At 40.7% G+C, this 15936-nt stretch overlaps 1 protein-coding gene across 1 annotated transcript in view; it reads right to left on the minus strand.

Moving 5' to 3' along the window:
• rock2a (rho-associated, coiled-coil containing protein kinase 2a) overlaps positions 1-15936 on the minus strand; it is a 113990-nt gene that overhangs the window by 66778 nt on the left and 31276 nt on the right. Inside the window, exons 2-6 of the mRNA XM_078399264.1 lie at positions 7928-8009; positions 7036-7136; positions 5549-5686; positions 3676-3936; positions 1800-1944 (exon numbers count right to left, since the gene is read on the minus strand). Of these exons, the coding sequence (XP_078255390.1) occupies positions 1800-1944; positions 3676-3936; positions 5549-5686; positions 7036-7136; positions 7928-8009 (727 nt within the window). The remainder of the gene's footprint in view (positions 1-1799; positions 1945-3675; positions 3937-5548; positions 5687-7035; positions 7137-7927; positions 8010-15936) is intronic.

Here is a 15936-nt window from a genome sequence, read left to right on the forward strand (position 1 = left end):
GCCCTCCAAACCTGTCCTATTCATGTACCAGTCTAACTGCTTCTTAAATGTTGGGGTAGTTCCTGCCTCAACTACCTCCTTTGGCAGCTTGTTCCATACATCTGCCCTTTGTGTGAAAAAGTTACTCCTCAGATTCCTTTAAAATCTTTTCCCCCTCCCTTAAACCTGTCCTCTGGTCCTCGATTCACCTACTCTAGGCAAGAGACTATGTGCATCTACCCAATCTATTCCTCTCATGATCTTATACACCTCAATAAGATCATACCTAATCCTCCAGCGCTAGAAGGAATAGAGTCCCAGCCTACTCAGCATCTGCCTATACGTCAGACCCTCTAGTCCTGGCAATATCCTCCTAAATCTTCTCTGTACCCTTTGCAGCTTGACAACATCTTTCCTATAACACAATGCCCAGAACTGAATACAATACTCTAAATGTGGCCTCTCCAACGTCTGATACAACTGCAACATGACCTCCCAACGTCTATACTCAATACTCTGGCTGATGAAGGCCAATGTGCCAAATACTTTTTTTGACCAGATGGATTAGAATTAATTCAACATCTCAAAACTGGTTACCATGATCAAAAACAACAGCACTGTATCATAACATTAATCTTTAACTTCAACCTACCATATCTCTCACTCTTGAATGAGTAGGTTAACCTCTGATGAGCGTTTTTCGGCACTGGGCCTGTACTCGCTGGAGTTTAGAAGAATGAGGGGGGGGGGGGCGGGGGACATTGAAATGTACAGAATAGTGAAAAGCTTGGATAGAGTGGATGTGGAAAGGATGCTTCCACTAGTAGAAGAGACGAGGACAAGAGGTCATCGCCTCAGAATTAAAGGACGTTCTTTCAGAAAAAAGGAGATATTTCTTTAGTCGGAGGGTGGTGAATCTGTGGAATTATTTGCCACAGAAGGCTGTGGACACCAAGTCAGTGGATATTTTAAAGGCAGAGATAGTTTCTAGATTAGTACAGGTGTCACAAGTTATGGGGAGAAGGTAGGAGAATGGGGTTAGGAGGGAGAGCTAGATCAACCATGATTGATGGGCCGAATGGCCTAATTCTACTCCTACCACTTATGACCTCATGACTTGGCACTATGATGGTAGGGGCTTGACCTTGGTTCAATGATACGTGCAGAAAAGCCACCAAGAACTGCACCCACAAACGAGGTGCCAGAGTGGTAAATCTGCAGCGTAACACTATAATCATGGTGAACAATAAAGGCCGCTGGGTACAGACAAAAATACATCAACTCACAAACCAAATCCAATGCTCTGATGTCCTGCCATGTTCAGTTATGAATGGTGGATAATTCACAAATTGTATTGGCTCAACCAATGGATCACAGATTATTCAAATAATACCCGTTTATCATCTTCTCAAGGGCATTTAGAGATGGAGAATAAGCATTACCCTTGTCAAAGATACCTACATATTGTGAATGGACAATTAACAAAATGATATGCAATGTATTATCTTTGTAATTGCTGTGTCAATTAGCTTATGAGAATATAAGAAACAAGAGCAGTCTGGGCAATGTGGTTGAGCTTGCTTTGCATTCAATAGGAACAAAACGAAATCTTAACGTCAACACCCTTTTCCTGCCTGTTCTCCCGTAAACCATCAACCCCATAGTCCAAAAATATGTCTATCAGCAGAAAAGGCAGATTTAACTATTGCAAAATACAAACCAACCATGAAAAATTAAAACCCACAAAAAAACAATTTTAATCATCACCACCTCTTTACTTTATAAATTAAACATATTTTTTAGCATGTTTCTAAACTTACCAACCAACATTTCATATAAGAAAACTCCTACAGACCACCAATCACACTCTCGTCCATAATATCCATCTCCACCCTGCGATTTTAGTACTTCAGGAGAAATGTAATCAGGAGTTCCAACTGCTGTATCACATCGAACCATTCCAGTCTGTGCAATAAGATGAGATCATGGAAAAGAACATTGTTCATGAAATAAAACAAAACTTCAAATGCTAGAGTTGTAATCTAGTTTATGTTTTAAACTGAATTGCAAAATAGTACATGACCCAAACATTTAGTATTTTCCAAATTATCTGCAGTTTGATGTATAAGAAAATAACTGCAATGCTGGTACAAATCGAAGGTGTTTATTCACAAAATGCTGGAGTAACTCAGCAGGTCAGGCAGCATCTCAGGAGAGAATGGGTGACGTTTCAGGTCGAGACCCTTCTTCAGACTGAACCGAGACCCTTCTTCAGTTTGATGTACTCAGATCTGCCCTGTTCTTACTGCCAAGTGTTGTCTGAAATAAGTGGAAGCCAATAAACAGCAATTTTGAGATAACAGGGACAATTGTACACTAAATTCAGACAGGTATTGCCAATTTATCACTCAATAAAATGTGAAAAAACAAATCACCCGATTTATCTACATTTGTTGGTCTTTATTGTTTATGAAGCAAGAATGGCTGCACTGGATGACTTGCAATGAGAAATTATCTGTATGCCATTGCTAGAAATTCAAAAAACTCACAAATGATTGCAGATAGGGTGAGCAATTCTGGTCACGCTATTCCAGGAAGGATGTGGTGGCTGTGGAGAGGGTACAGCTGAAGTTTACCAGTAGGCAGCCTGGATTAACTATGAGGAAAAGTTTATTAAAGTTGGATTGTATATTCTGGAGAATCGGAAGCTGAGTGGGGACCTGATGGAAGTATTTAAAATGACGAGAGGCTCAGCAGAACCTTTTCCCCTGGTTGGAAAAGACAAATAAAGGGCACAGCTTTAACATGAGAGGAGAAAAGAGGATGTGTGAAATACCGAGATAGGTAGATGCTTGGAAAACGCTGATGGGGGTGTGGTGGAAACAGATACGGTAGTGGCGTTTAGGAGATTTTTATATGAATATGCAAGGATGGGTAGTTATGGATTATGTGCAGGGAGTAGGAACTAGTTTTATTTTGGCATCATTCGGCGCTGGCATTGTGGGCTGAAGATCCTGTTCCTGTGTGGTACTCTTTTATGTACTATGAATTTGCTTCCGTGTGCAAAGATTGAAATGAAAGCATGCTTCACTGAAATCCAAATTTAAACCCAGTTAGCAATACTAGATTTCTCGATTTGCACATAAGGGTTTCCAAGCAGAATTAAACATCTGACACAACAATTGCTTTAATATTGAAATTCTATAATACAGCATGCCTAAAAAAATGAGCAAAAATTATAATAGCTAAACAATAAACCAAATGTTTCTTCACAATGACTGTTGCAAAATGGAAATTTGGGTTACATTGCCAATTTTAAAGGGCACGATTGATAGATCAAATGAAATATAAATGCCAATATACATAATAAAACCTTAAAGTCATGGAACAACTACCACTTCAAGAAAAAATGCAAATTTGCACGTGGAATGCCCAGTTACATTCTGGAGTCAAAGGAAGAAACTGTTTTAATGATCACAAAGAAAAAAAACAAATGAATGCTGCTTTTCTATAATCATTAAAATATGGGCAGTTTATGCAACCTAATTATTTGCACATCATAAAGCAACCAAATTAAGATTTCAATAGAACAAATCAAAATCTTCAATGCACAATGGCAACAATTTTGAGAGCACATGAAAAAGTTTCTAAAAACTTAACAAGCAGACAAAATATATCAAATGTGTTTTAACTTACCAAATCCATTTTCATGCAAGTTCCAAAATCTGCCAACTTTAAATGTCCTAATTTGTCTAAAAGCATATTATCAGGCTTAACGTCTCTGTGAATAAAACCCATTGAGTGAATGCCATCCAAGGCTAGCACTACTTCAGCAGTGTAAAACTTGGCCCATCGTTCTGGCACATCATAGTTGCTCATGAGATTTACAAGGTCACCACCGGGCATATATTCCATCACCATGTAGAGGTACCTGTCATCTTGAAAGGCATAAAATAGCTGCAAACAACAAGTGGGAATTAGTTATAATTCTTATTTTTTCATAATAGTAAATGACGTGTGCATTGTTGAATAAAAATGCCTCTAAACAAACAAAGTTATTTTTTGGCACATGGTCTGAGATATGTCATCTGAAAAACAGAGATGAATTACCCATCAGTAAACTGGTTCCTATTTTGTACTTGTACCCAACATCCCCAAAAACCTTATCATATCATATCATATCATATATTTACAGCACGGAAACAGGCCTTTTGGGCCCACCAAGTCCGCGCCGCCCAGCGATCCCCGCACATTAACACTATCCTACACCCACTAGGGACAATTTTTACATTTACCCAGTCAATTAACCTACATACCTGTACGTCTTTGGAGTGTGGGAGGAAACCGAAGATCTCGGAGAAAACCCACGCAGGTCACGGGGAGAACGTACAAACTCCTTACAGTGCAGCGCCCGTAGTCAGGATCGAACCTGAGTCTCCGGCGCTGCATTCGTTGTAAACCAGCAACTCTACCGCTGCGCTACCGTGCCTTATTTGCAAACCATACCATTAACTTTATAGTGCCAGGGGTACATTGTAAGGAATGGTTTATTTTTAGAAGATAATCTTATTCAATTCAAACGGTGCATCAAGCTGTTATCATTGTCTATTGTCAATCAACCAGGGAAGCTCCAAAGATGTACAGGTATGTAGGTTAATTGGCTGGGTAAAATGTAAAAATTGTCCCTAGTGGGTGTAGGATAGTGTTAATGTACGGGGATCGCTGGGCGGCACGGACTTGGTGGGCCGAAAAGGCCTGTTTCCGGCTGTATATATATGATATGATGATAAGATGAAATGCTGGACTTCACTGCGGAGCAGATTTGGCTCAATTGCTAAACCTACCCATGATTGAACTGTCAATTGACACCTAACAGAGTGTAGTGTTGGAAAATCAGTCAGCATCTACAAGCCATGATAAACAGAGGGGAAAATACTTTCTCTGGCTGAGCATTCAATGAAGATAGGCACTTTAGCTTAAATAGTTTTGAGTATTGAAAAAGGGACTGGAAGAAATGTCATTATTTGAGCTTGAATGCTTTCCTCCAGGGAATGATTGAGGCATGAAGAAAGGACCTTCAGTATGTTATATGCTGCAATTCTTCCATGGAAATAAATTAGAATTATACATAGAAACAGGTCTTATGACTTTTAAACATTGTAATTGTATCAGCTCATTGCTATTTCTAGTAGCTCATTCCAGGAAAGGATCTCATCGTGTGGAAAATGGAAGATCTCCTTTCAATTTCTCACCTCTCACCTTAAACTCCTGCTCTCTCGTTCTGCAGTCTCATGACTCCATTGTACAAGCCTCCATTTATATGGTGCAATTTAAATTTACAAATTGGTATATTATGTATCCAAATAACGAGGAGAAAAATTTTGGGTGTTGATGCACTATTGTGCTGTTTGTTGCATATAGCATCAGCAATATCCAACAATGATGAACTATGTTTTATATTAACATTTAGCCTCCTGGTCTCTTTACTCCCATAGTTAACTGAAACTTCACTCCAAAAATACTCGAACTCAAATTAGCAATTCATTCTTTGAAAAAAATACATCCTCACCTGGACAACCCAGGCACTGTTTGCAAAGGCCATGATATCTCGTTCCTCCCAGAAAAATGCTGAATCAGATCTCTTGATCATTTCAAATTTACTTAAAAGCTTCATTGCATATACTTTTTGAGACGCTTTATGTCGAACCTATAAAGAAACAAATTCAAAGTATTCTGAATTCAAATTTCAACATCTCAGCCCCTTATAACGCAGTTGTGACTTTGAGCATTTTAATATTCAGCAATCAGTCAGACTGCATTCACGTGGTTTCATTTATATCCAACTAGTTATAAAGAGGATTTGTCCATGACAGCTTATTATTCCTGCATCATTGATTACCTCAATAATTTATCCTCATCTCCAACATTTTCCCATCCGTCTGTCATCTTGTGCTGTCATTTGCAATAATATCAATTTACATATGAACACAGATGCCAACCAGCTCTACTTTCTTTACCATTCTACCACTTTCTCTTTGCTTCTCAACATTCTTTTCTGACTTGCCCGAAATTCAATTGTAGATTGCAACAAAAAATCCTCAACTAATTATCAAAGCCATCCCCTTTAATCCCTGCTTTAGACACCTGTCTCTGCCACATTCACTGTCCTTTGAGCACCATCATTATCCCTGGTATGTGTCTGAAGTCACATAAAAATCTAAATTTGCAGTCTAATTTGGCTCAGAAATGAAGTTTGCAGAGCTTATCCATTTCATTAGCTAGAACAGCTCATTTACTATTAAAGTCTTTGATCCAACACCATTTCTAACACACTCGCAGTCAACCTTTTTTCTACCCCAGTAAACTATTCAGTCAAAATTCTGCAGCACATCTCCCAACTTCCGTTCTGTCCTGCTGTGCTCTCTGACCAATATTGGTTTCAAGATACGCAATGCCTCAATTTTAAAACCATCATCCTTGCCATTTTCTTCCCATTACTGCTATACTCATTAATCATTTAAATTTAAGTTGTTAGCATTGGTCTCAAAGTGATCATGACTATGTTATCAACAAGCAGTTTTTATAAGCATTTAAGCTATAATGGACCAGAGATGCATGATCAGTGTGCCTGCCAAAAGTATAGATATACTCATTGTTTGAAAATAAGAATTCTTTAAGGAGTCATAATGGAATATGCTGAAAAGAAATTTGCTGTATTTTCCATACGAGGATATGGAAATGACATAAAATTATACGACAGGCATTAAAGATAAAAATTGAAGGGAGTCCAACCACAACTCCATATTAAATACCACAGCCAATCAAGTAACAAGAAATATCATGAGATCAGAGGGGTCTCCAAATCATTTTCTGAAAATAAATGACAACTAAAATGCAATAAAAACATGTTTTCCTCAGTTTTGAAAGGATTATCAATCTAGTATATTCTCATTAATCAGCAAGACTGCATAAACCACTGTAGAAATTAGAATTGTTTCCTCAATACGATACTACAAAAATGTTTACTCTTGTTCTAACCAATTGCAGACTTCTTACCAGCTGAACTTCACCAAATGCACCACGTCCTATTACTTTTACGACCTCATAGTCCTCCGCTTTCATTTGCATTTCTCGGACCTTATCCATAACTTTATCATCTGGTTGATTGGTTGGTTGGTTTGCAGAAGAAGGGTTCAGGGAAGAAAACACAATTAAAATTTGCTTTTCATTTGGAGATAATATTGCTAAATACAAAATATTGACAATTATCAATTAAAAATATGTTAAATCATTTAGTGCAGCATGATGGCATAAACGTTTAACAGTTCAAATGAAGTGAAGCAGAGTGACACAAGAACAACTACATGAAGAATATTTTACAGGTTTGAGAATAAACTGGGAAGCAATATTTTGGGATTATTTCCAAATTTTCAAAAGTTATTTATCTTCGTCACTATTTTCAATATTAAATAGTGGCTTTTAACTCATCTCTTTGCTTTTTTTAAAATAGTTTACCACCTATCCTGCAATATTGTTTTTACTTAGTATCAAGAGGACAGTATTTTATTTGGTATCAAGTTGCATTAAACACAAGAACAAACATATCTATAATCAAAGAATACTCCTCTGTAACCAGAATCCCATTTTTATTGAATTCATGTTTCTCACTACCTTGAGTAATCCCCTGCTTCCCAGTGTTGCAAAATAACCTCCTTTTCAATCATTTTCAGTGTCCATACTTAAAGATAGAATGCATCTATTGGACAGTTAAGTAAATTGTTTTCATTAAAACTGCTGCTTGTTCTTTGGTATTTTAAAAAAACAAAATATTTATTTATATATTTCAAAAACCACAATTTAAGCTTAATTTAATTTAATTTAAACAATGATAATCATTGGATTTTTTGCATTAACAAAACGACAGGCAAAAGAAAAAAAATCAACGTACACCTATTTAAGAAGTTTTCAATGTTTTTGTTCTTCCTGAGGGCAGGGAAGTCCAAATCCTGAACCAGAGCATTGAGTCCATCCTGAAAATAAAATTAGATTTGTAGTCAATTCATAGGGGCAAATTGGGAAACGTCCAAAGCGATATGTTGACTTGTAATATAACTATAAAATTCCGATTGATAGAATGATTGAAAAAAAATTGACATGGCACACTTAAAGCAGTTGGAAACCAAAGCCAGAATATGCTGAAAATCAGTTCCGCTGATCTGAAATACCAAATCACCAATGTATCACTATTTTGAGTATTTTACTTGAGAGCACAGCAGCAACCCCAAAATGTGAACCTCAAGCCTGCTTTGCATTTTCTGGGTTAGAACTTTTATTAGATCAGTTTGCACGAATTCTTGAGGATTAGATTAGGCTACTTCATTTAAAATCATGTAGAATGAATAATTTAATTAATTTTAATTTTATTTGTCATATGTAGGTTGGCACAGGGTCAACGTACAATGAAATGTATTTGACAAGACAACTGGTCACCTCAGCAGTAATATTCCAAGGATAAATAAGATAAAAAAGACACTAGTAAGATAAAAAGACAATATTAAAATAATCAACATATATGATGTGAAATGTGTTTATGAGTTCAGAAGCCTGATGGCCTGATGGTAGAAACTGTTCTTAAGTCTGGTGGTACGCGCAGCCATATTCCTGTATCGTCTGCCTGACGGTAACAAGGAGAACAGCCTGTGTGCTGGGTGGCTGCGTGCCTTCCGCAGGCACCGCCGGTAGAAAATGTCCTGAATGGCCGGGAGACAGATGCCAGTGATGTGCTGTGCCATCTTCACCACGCTCTGTAGTGATTTGTGGCTGTGGGCAGAACAGTTCCCGTACCAGACTGTAATGCAGCCCGTCAGCAGGCTCTCGATGGTGCATCTGTAGAAGTTTGTGAGGATGCTGGCGTTCATGCCAAACTTCCTCAGTCTTCTCAGGAAAAAGAGCCGCTGGCGGGCCTTCTTTGTTATTGTGTCCATGCGCAGTGTCCAGGAAAGGTCCTCAGTGATGTGCACACCGAGGAACTTAAAGCTGCTGACCCTTTCAACCTCAGCATCACCGATGTGGATGGGGAGGTGTCCACTCCCCCGCTGCCTCCTGTAGTCCACGATCATCTCTTTAGTTTTGCTGACATTAAGAGAGAGGTTATTTTCCTGGCCCCAGCTGTTTAGTGCCTTTACCTCCTCTCTGTAGGCCGTCTCATTGTTGTCTGTGATGAGGCCCAAGATGGTCGTGTCGTCAGCAAACTTTAGGATGATCTTAGCAGTAGCTAAGCTGTGCTTAGCAGTACAGTCGAGCGTGAACAGGGAGTGCAGGAGTGAGCACACAGCCCTGCGGTGTGCCTGTTTTGACGATCAGTGAGGAAGAGGTGTGGCTGCCAATTCTCACCACCTGGAGCCTGCCCGTCAGGAAATCGAATATCCATCCGCAGATGGAGGTCTCCAGTCCAAGATCAAGGAGCTTGGGGACGAGTTTTGAGGGACTAATAGTGTTGAATGCCGAGCTGTAGTCAATAAGGAGCATTCTCACATATGTATTTCCTTTGTCCAGGTGGGTGAGCTCAGTATGTATTGCCATGTCGATGGCATCGTCCGAAGCCCTGTTTGGTCTATATGTAAACTGAAGAGGATCCAAGATATCAATCAGGGAGAGAGGAGCAGATGTGAGTTTTGACTAGTCGCTCGAAGCACTTCATGCTGACTGATGTCAGTGCGACAGGACGGTAGTCATTTAAACAGGAGATTACTGGTTTCTTTGGAACAGGAACGATGAGGGATGCTTTGAAGGAGGTGGGAACCACAGACTAACTCAGAGAGAGGTTGAAGATGTTGGTGAACACCTCTGCCAGTTGATCAGCACACGCTCTGAGGGCCCCGCCCTGGAATACCATCCGGCCCTGGAGCTTTGCGGTCATTGACCTTTTTGAAGGACCGTCTCACATCTGCCGTTGGTAAGGACAGTGTGGTAGTTCCCCTGCACACCTGTGGACTCATGGTGGGCACTGTGTTGTCTGCATCGAACCTGGCGTAAAAGATGTTAAGGTCGTTTGAGAGCGATGCGGTAGGCTGAACAGTGTTCCTGTTTTTCCCTTTGTAGTCTGTGACACAGCGTAATCCACCCCACATGCGTCTGGAGTCCGAGCTGTAGTAGTCAGATTCCACTTTGTTTCTGTTGTCTCTCTTGGCTTTCCCGATGGACTTCCGGAGGTCATATCTGGCTACCTTGTAGGCGTTGAGGTCACCTGATTTGAAGGCAGTAGTCCGTGCTTTAAGTTTAGCACGGATTTCCCGTCCGACCCAGGGTTTCTGATTTGGGTAAGTGCAGATGGTGGCTTTTGGAACCACATCATCGATGCACTTACTTATGTAGCCTAAGACAGAGTCTGTGTATTCGTTGATATTGCCTTCTGCTGCGTATTCAAACATCTGCCAGTCAGTTGTGTCAAAGCAGTCCTGTAAGGCCTCATCAACCTCATTATTCCATTTATATATGACCCTGGAAACCGTTTTTACCTGTTTTAGTTTCTGCCTGTATGCAGGCAGCAGTAGAATGCAACAGTGATCGGTGAACAATGGAACAGAGTAAAATGAGCAATATAATATAAAGCAACCTAGTATAACCATTTTTAATATGATTGCTTTATTTTTGTACATTCGTGTGCGTGTAAAAGAACTCACTCTCCATGATGGGTGCGAGGGCAGCAAGAAAAGTGCCATTAAAAGGGAATAGGCAGAGGGGAAAATGGTCCAAGGTTGGTCAAATTAAAGAACTGTTTCTTCTTGCTCTTGGAAACCTTAGATCCAAAACTACTTCAGCCTGTGAAGTCCAACAGTATAATTTGGGCACTCTTATACTAGAGTCATAGTCATAGAGCGTGAAAACAGGCCCATTGGCCCAACTTATCCACACCTACCAAGATACCCCATCTACACTAGTCCCATTTATGTGCATTTGGCCCATATCCTTCAAACCCTTTCCTGTCAATGTACCTTTCCAAATGTTTTTTATATATTGTGATAGTACCTGCATCAACTACCTCCTCTGGGAGCACCACCCTATGTGTGAAAAAGCTGTCCTATTAAATATTTCCCCTCTCACTTAGATGAGTAGGTGATGCCAAATGAAAAATAATTAAAAGTTTTTAAGTTCGGGGGAAAATAGCAGCAAAAAAAATTGCATTCAGTTTTTAATTTTATTTACGAGTCTTTTCAAACAACACGTAAACATATGCACCCTTACAGAGCTTTCAATGTTCTGCTGTTTTCAGTCAAAATTATGTCTTTCATTTACCAATTAGTTTCACAACATTGTACCCATTGTATTGTTGTTGTGTACTACAGATAAAAACTTGTTCATACTTAGGTTATGTTGAGAAATTTATTGAAATTGAAAGCAAGCTTCATAGAAAATGCTTTAGTATACGAAAGAACTGCAGATGCTGGTTTAAACGTCAGACTGAAGACCCAACATTTTTAAGAATTGGGTACGATGGCTCATAATTAGCAACATTGCAAATTCCAACTTATCGCTGCATAGAGGGGCAAGTAAAAGGGTTAATGCTGAAAGTTGGGGGGGAAAAAAAGATAGCCAGGCACACAATACAGTCTGTGTAGGAAGGAACTGCAGATGCTGGTTTAAACCGAAGATAGACACAAAAAGCTGGAGTAACTCAGTGGGTCAGACAGCATCTCTGGAGGAAAGGAATAGCGTCTGATCCTTTGCCCAGTTTCAAGTATCATTGTAATTAGTTTAATATGTTGTACATAACCACAACATTAAACAAACTAAATATTCCCCTTGAAGGCTCAATCAGAACATGGAATGCTTTGCGTGGTCGTGAGTCAGTTTACCCCGTTAAATATCTGGATTGTCCAATGTTAATTGATCTGTGCCAGGCATGTAATAATGAAGTGAACGTTATCCATAGATGGGGAGAAACAGGGAGAAAACAAGTCAGTGTCAGAGGAACTCAAGGGGTCAGAAAAAATCTGTGAAGGGAATGGATAGGTGACGTTTCGGGTCGAGACCCTACTTCCAACTCAACTTTCCAGCATTTGGCTAGTATGGTTTCTATGATGCATCTATAAAAATTGTTAGGAGTCATTGGAGACATGCCAAATTTCCTCATTCTTCTGAGGAAGCAGGACAAATTGTTGGTGATATTCATGTGCAAGAACTTGAAGTTCCAACTGCCTCCACTTCAGCACCATTGATTTAGACGAACACTCTGCTTTCTGAAATCGATTGAAGAAAAGACACAAACTGCTGGAGTAACTCAGCAGGTCCGGCAACATCTCTGGAGAACATGATCAGGTGATGTTTCGGGTGTGACACTTCTTCAGAATGATTGTGATAGAAGGTGGCGAGCGGGTGAAGAAAGGAGGGAAAGTGACAGATGTTTTGGATGTGCAGGCAGTTTGAGTCAGAATAGTACAGCACGGAAACGAGCCAGGCTCTGGAGACTATTGTAGGGCAGTGCGATCTATGAGTGCAGGTACAGGGTTCCTTGAAAGCTGTATCAAAAGTAGATAAGGTGGTCAAAGGGGCTTTCAGACAGAGTATTGAGTATGTCATATAAGAAAATAACTGCAGATGCTGGTACAAATCGATTTATTCACAAAAAGCTGGAGTAACTCAGCAGGTCAGGCAGCATCTCGGGAGAGAAGGAATGGGTGATGTTTCGGATCGAGACCCTTCTTCAGTTGGGAGGTTATGTTAGAGTTGTACAAGATATTGGTGAGGCCACATTTAGAGCATTGTGTTCTGGTCACCCTGTATTAGGAAAAACTTTGTGAAGCTGGAAAGGGTGCATAGAAAATTTACAAGGATATTGCCAGGATTCGATTGTCTGGGCTATAGAGAGAAGTTGAGCAAGCTAGACCTTGATTCCTTGGAGTGCAGGAGGATCTTAGAGGTATGCAAGATCATGAGAGGAATAGATAGGGCAAATACACAAGAGACTTTTACCCAGAATAGGGGAATTAAGAATCAGAGGACATATGTATACGGTGAGGGGTAAGATGTAATGGGAACCCGATGAACAACTTTTTTTTTTTTTTTTTTGCACAAAGGGTATGTGAAACGAACTGCCAGAGGACATATCTGAGGAAGGTACTTATCAAAACGGTGAGACTAATGCAGCTGGGCCATGTTGGTCGGTGTGAGCAAGTTGGACCAAAGGACTTGTTTCCACGCTATATGACTCTATGACTTGACTTTCACCAATGAGTGGATCTCACGGCTCATTCACAAGTTCCAGTCAGGGAGCACTTGGATAGACTTCTTCGGCACTTAATGAAGAAGTCTATGACAGCAGTGGCATATTCATTTAGTTTGGGTGCAATTCTTAAAAATGGACCAGTCAAAGCAGTCACAAAGGATCTCAGCTGTTTCCTCATCCTGTGTCAATGAGGAAATGGCAGTTAGGGGCTAGAATTTCAGTTTCAGAATAAACAGTGTTTTCAAAAATATGGTCTTTTCGATAGCAATAACTTCATTTTTATTACTGCAAGTAAAAAATACAGTACTAAAAGCTGAGTGTTACATTGTTTAATAAAGTATCGTTGCACAAGTGTCAATTAACTTGTCAAGTACCATGTGTTCTTAAGAGACAATGACGACTGATTTCTGTGGGGAGGTTACATAGAATAGTACAGGAGGTTACCCCCCCCCCTCCCTCGCACTTGAATCCAAGTCAGCCTTTTTTCTGCTTGCCAATTTCCAAAGTTACTTAAAGTGCTCCCCTCATTCCTGATCAAAAAAAATTCGGTCGAATTTGACCTGCTTATTGCAAATCGTGTTCCCTAATTCATCACTTAAATTATATCTAATTCAGGTTTTGGAAACGCATGATAGCTGTCTGCATTTAACATAAATGCAATTGAATCATTTAGTTTGTAGAGCCCAGAGTCCACGCCAACCAGCGATCACTCTGTACTCCAGCAGTATCCCACACGCGAGATATAATTTACAGAAGCCAATTAATCTACAAACTTGCACATCTAAATCAGAGATCCTGGAGGAAACCCACGTGGTCACAAGGGGAGCATACAAACTCCAGAACGAGAGCATCAGTAGTCAGGATTGAACCCGGGTGTCTGGTGATGTAAGGCGCTGTGAGACAGCCACACTACTTCTACGCCATTGTGCCACCCTAGTCCTTCCCATCCACTTCCTACAAACTCGGGTCAATTTACAGAACCAAACCCGCACAATTTGGGGATTTGGCAGGAAACCCAAGCACCCGAATAAAGCCATGCAGTCATTGGGAGAATGCGCAAACTCTGCCATTTTTATGATGAGGCACCAGTCATACCGCATCTCTGAAATTCAGTTATTTTGTTGGATTATGCACTTAATGGTGTTGCAATGAGGTCAGAAAATAGAGTGAGAACACAAACTGAGCATTTTGTGCAAAGGCTAGCAGAACCATTGAGAATAACTGCTGCAATTTTTGATGATTATACAAATTCAGCTGTAACTGGGCAGACTGGATTTGTCCTTTCTAAACAAGGCTAAACCGAGCGATATACTGCAGTGGCAAGTAAATGGCAATATCGCCATGGTGCTGAAATACAGATGCTGCTGCAATATATCAGTGTAGTGGGTGCGGTCACCGAGGCCCGGCATTCAGAGGATCCGGGTTGCCCGCTCAGCCTCGCAGAGGCCGAACTGCTGACGGAGGAAGGCTTTAAGGGCCACGTACTTATCGGTTGCCGGGGGGTCGCGGAGGAAGGGTCGGACCAGGTGCGCGGTGGCCGGGTCGAGGGCGCTGACCACGTGAAAGTATTTAGTGGCGTCGGCAGTTATGCCCCGCAGGGCGAACTGTGCCTCGGCCTGGTCAAACCAGAAGTCGGGGTCCTCGGTCCACAATGGAGGCAGCCACACCGACACGGCGTGGATAGCGGCGCGGGCGGCAGGGTCCGCGGGAAGGTCCAAAAGCGGTTGACTGGAAGAGTCGGGTAGTAGCAGGTTCTGGTCCATCGCGACATGCGAGGGAAAGTCGGGGTCACCAGTGTAGTCGGTGCGGTCACCGCAGTAATCAGGCCAGACGCCAGGTGAGTAGTTAATAACTTTATTACCTGTGGTACCAAACACCGCACTCAAGAAGAACGTGAGTCGACACACCCAAACCCTTTATAGTCCCAGACCACCTGACCCAAGGGGACTGACCCAGGAAGTGACCTAATCCCTCCCGTCCACTGAGTGCCGAGTGGAATGACCAAGGGAGTGGCCTAGCCCCCGGGTGCCGCCACAGCTCTATTAATCAGGGCCATTGTATAATAATGAATCATCCTTCCACTATTTGTTATCTAAATAAACACATTTTTCAGCATATGGTGTGCTTTCATTTAGCCAATAAGTGGTAGCTAAATGCTGGTTGCTACTGTAGCATTATCAGTTATGATTGGCAAAGATATTTCATACCAATGACGGCTCAGTGTAAATTATTCTGTCATCTAAAATAACCAGGAACTAAAAAAAGGCCAAGGAAAACAAAATAACAAATTTTGATAACAAATCTACTGTGGCCCCAGAAATGAGGGTGCATTTATGAATATTCAAAGAGTTTGTCCATCACTGCTTCCTAAATCACGAAATCCTGAAGGCAAAGTTAGTACTTGACAAACAAAAAGCCCTTTGATCATAAACTTTTAGCTTCATCTATACCATGTACAATGTAATGATTTATCTTCTTTCATTGTAGTGTAAGAAAATAACTGCAGATGCTGGTACAAATCAAAGGTATTTATTTCACAAAATGCTGGAGTAACTCAGCAGGTCAGGCACCATCTCAGGAGAGAAGGAATGGGTGACGTTTCGGATCGAGACCCTTCTTCAGACTGATGAACTGGTCCAGTTGGGTTCAGAACCTTCTTCAGGCTATCTTCTTTCATTGATGCAAACCCAGACATATTTTGTTCCTGAGAATTGTTTCAAAATCGACCCGAT

This window comes from Rhinoraja longicauda, chromosome 5, assembly GCF_053455715.1.
Source record: "Rhinoraja longicauda isolate Sanriku21f chromosome 5, sRhiLon1.1, whole genome shotgun sequence".
Classification (NCBI taxonomy): Eukaryota; Metazoa; Chordata; class Chondrichthyes; order Rajiformes; family Arhynchobatidae; genus Rhinoraja; species Rhinoraja longicauda.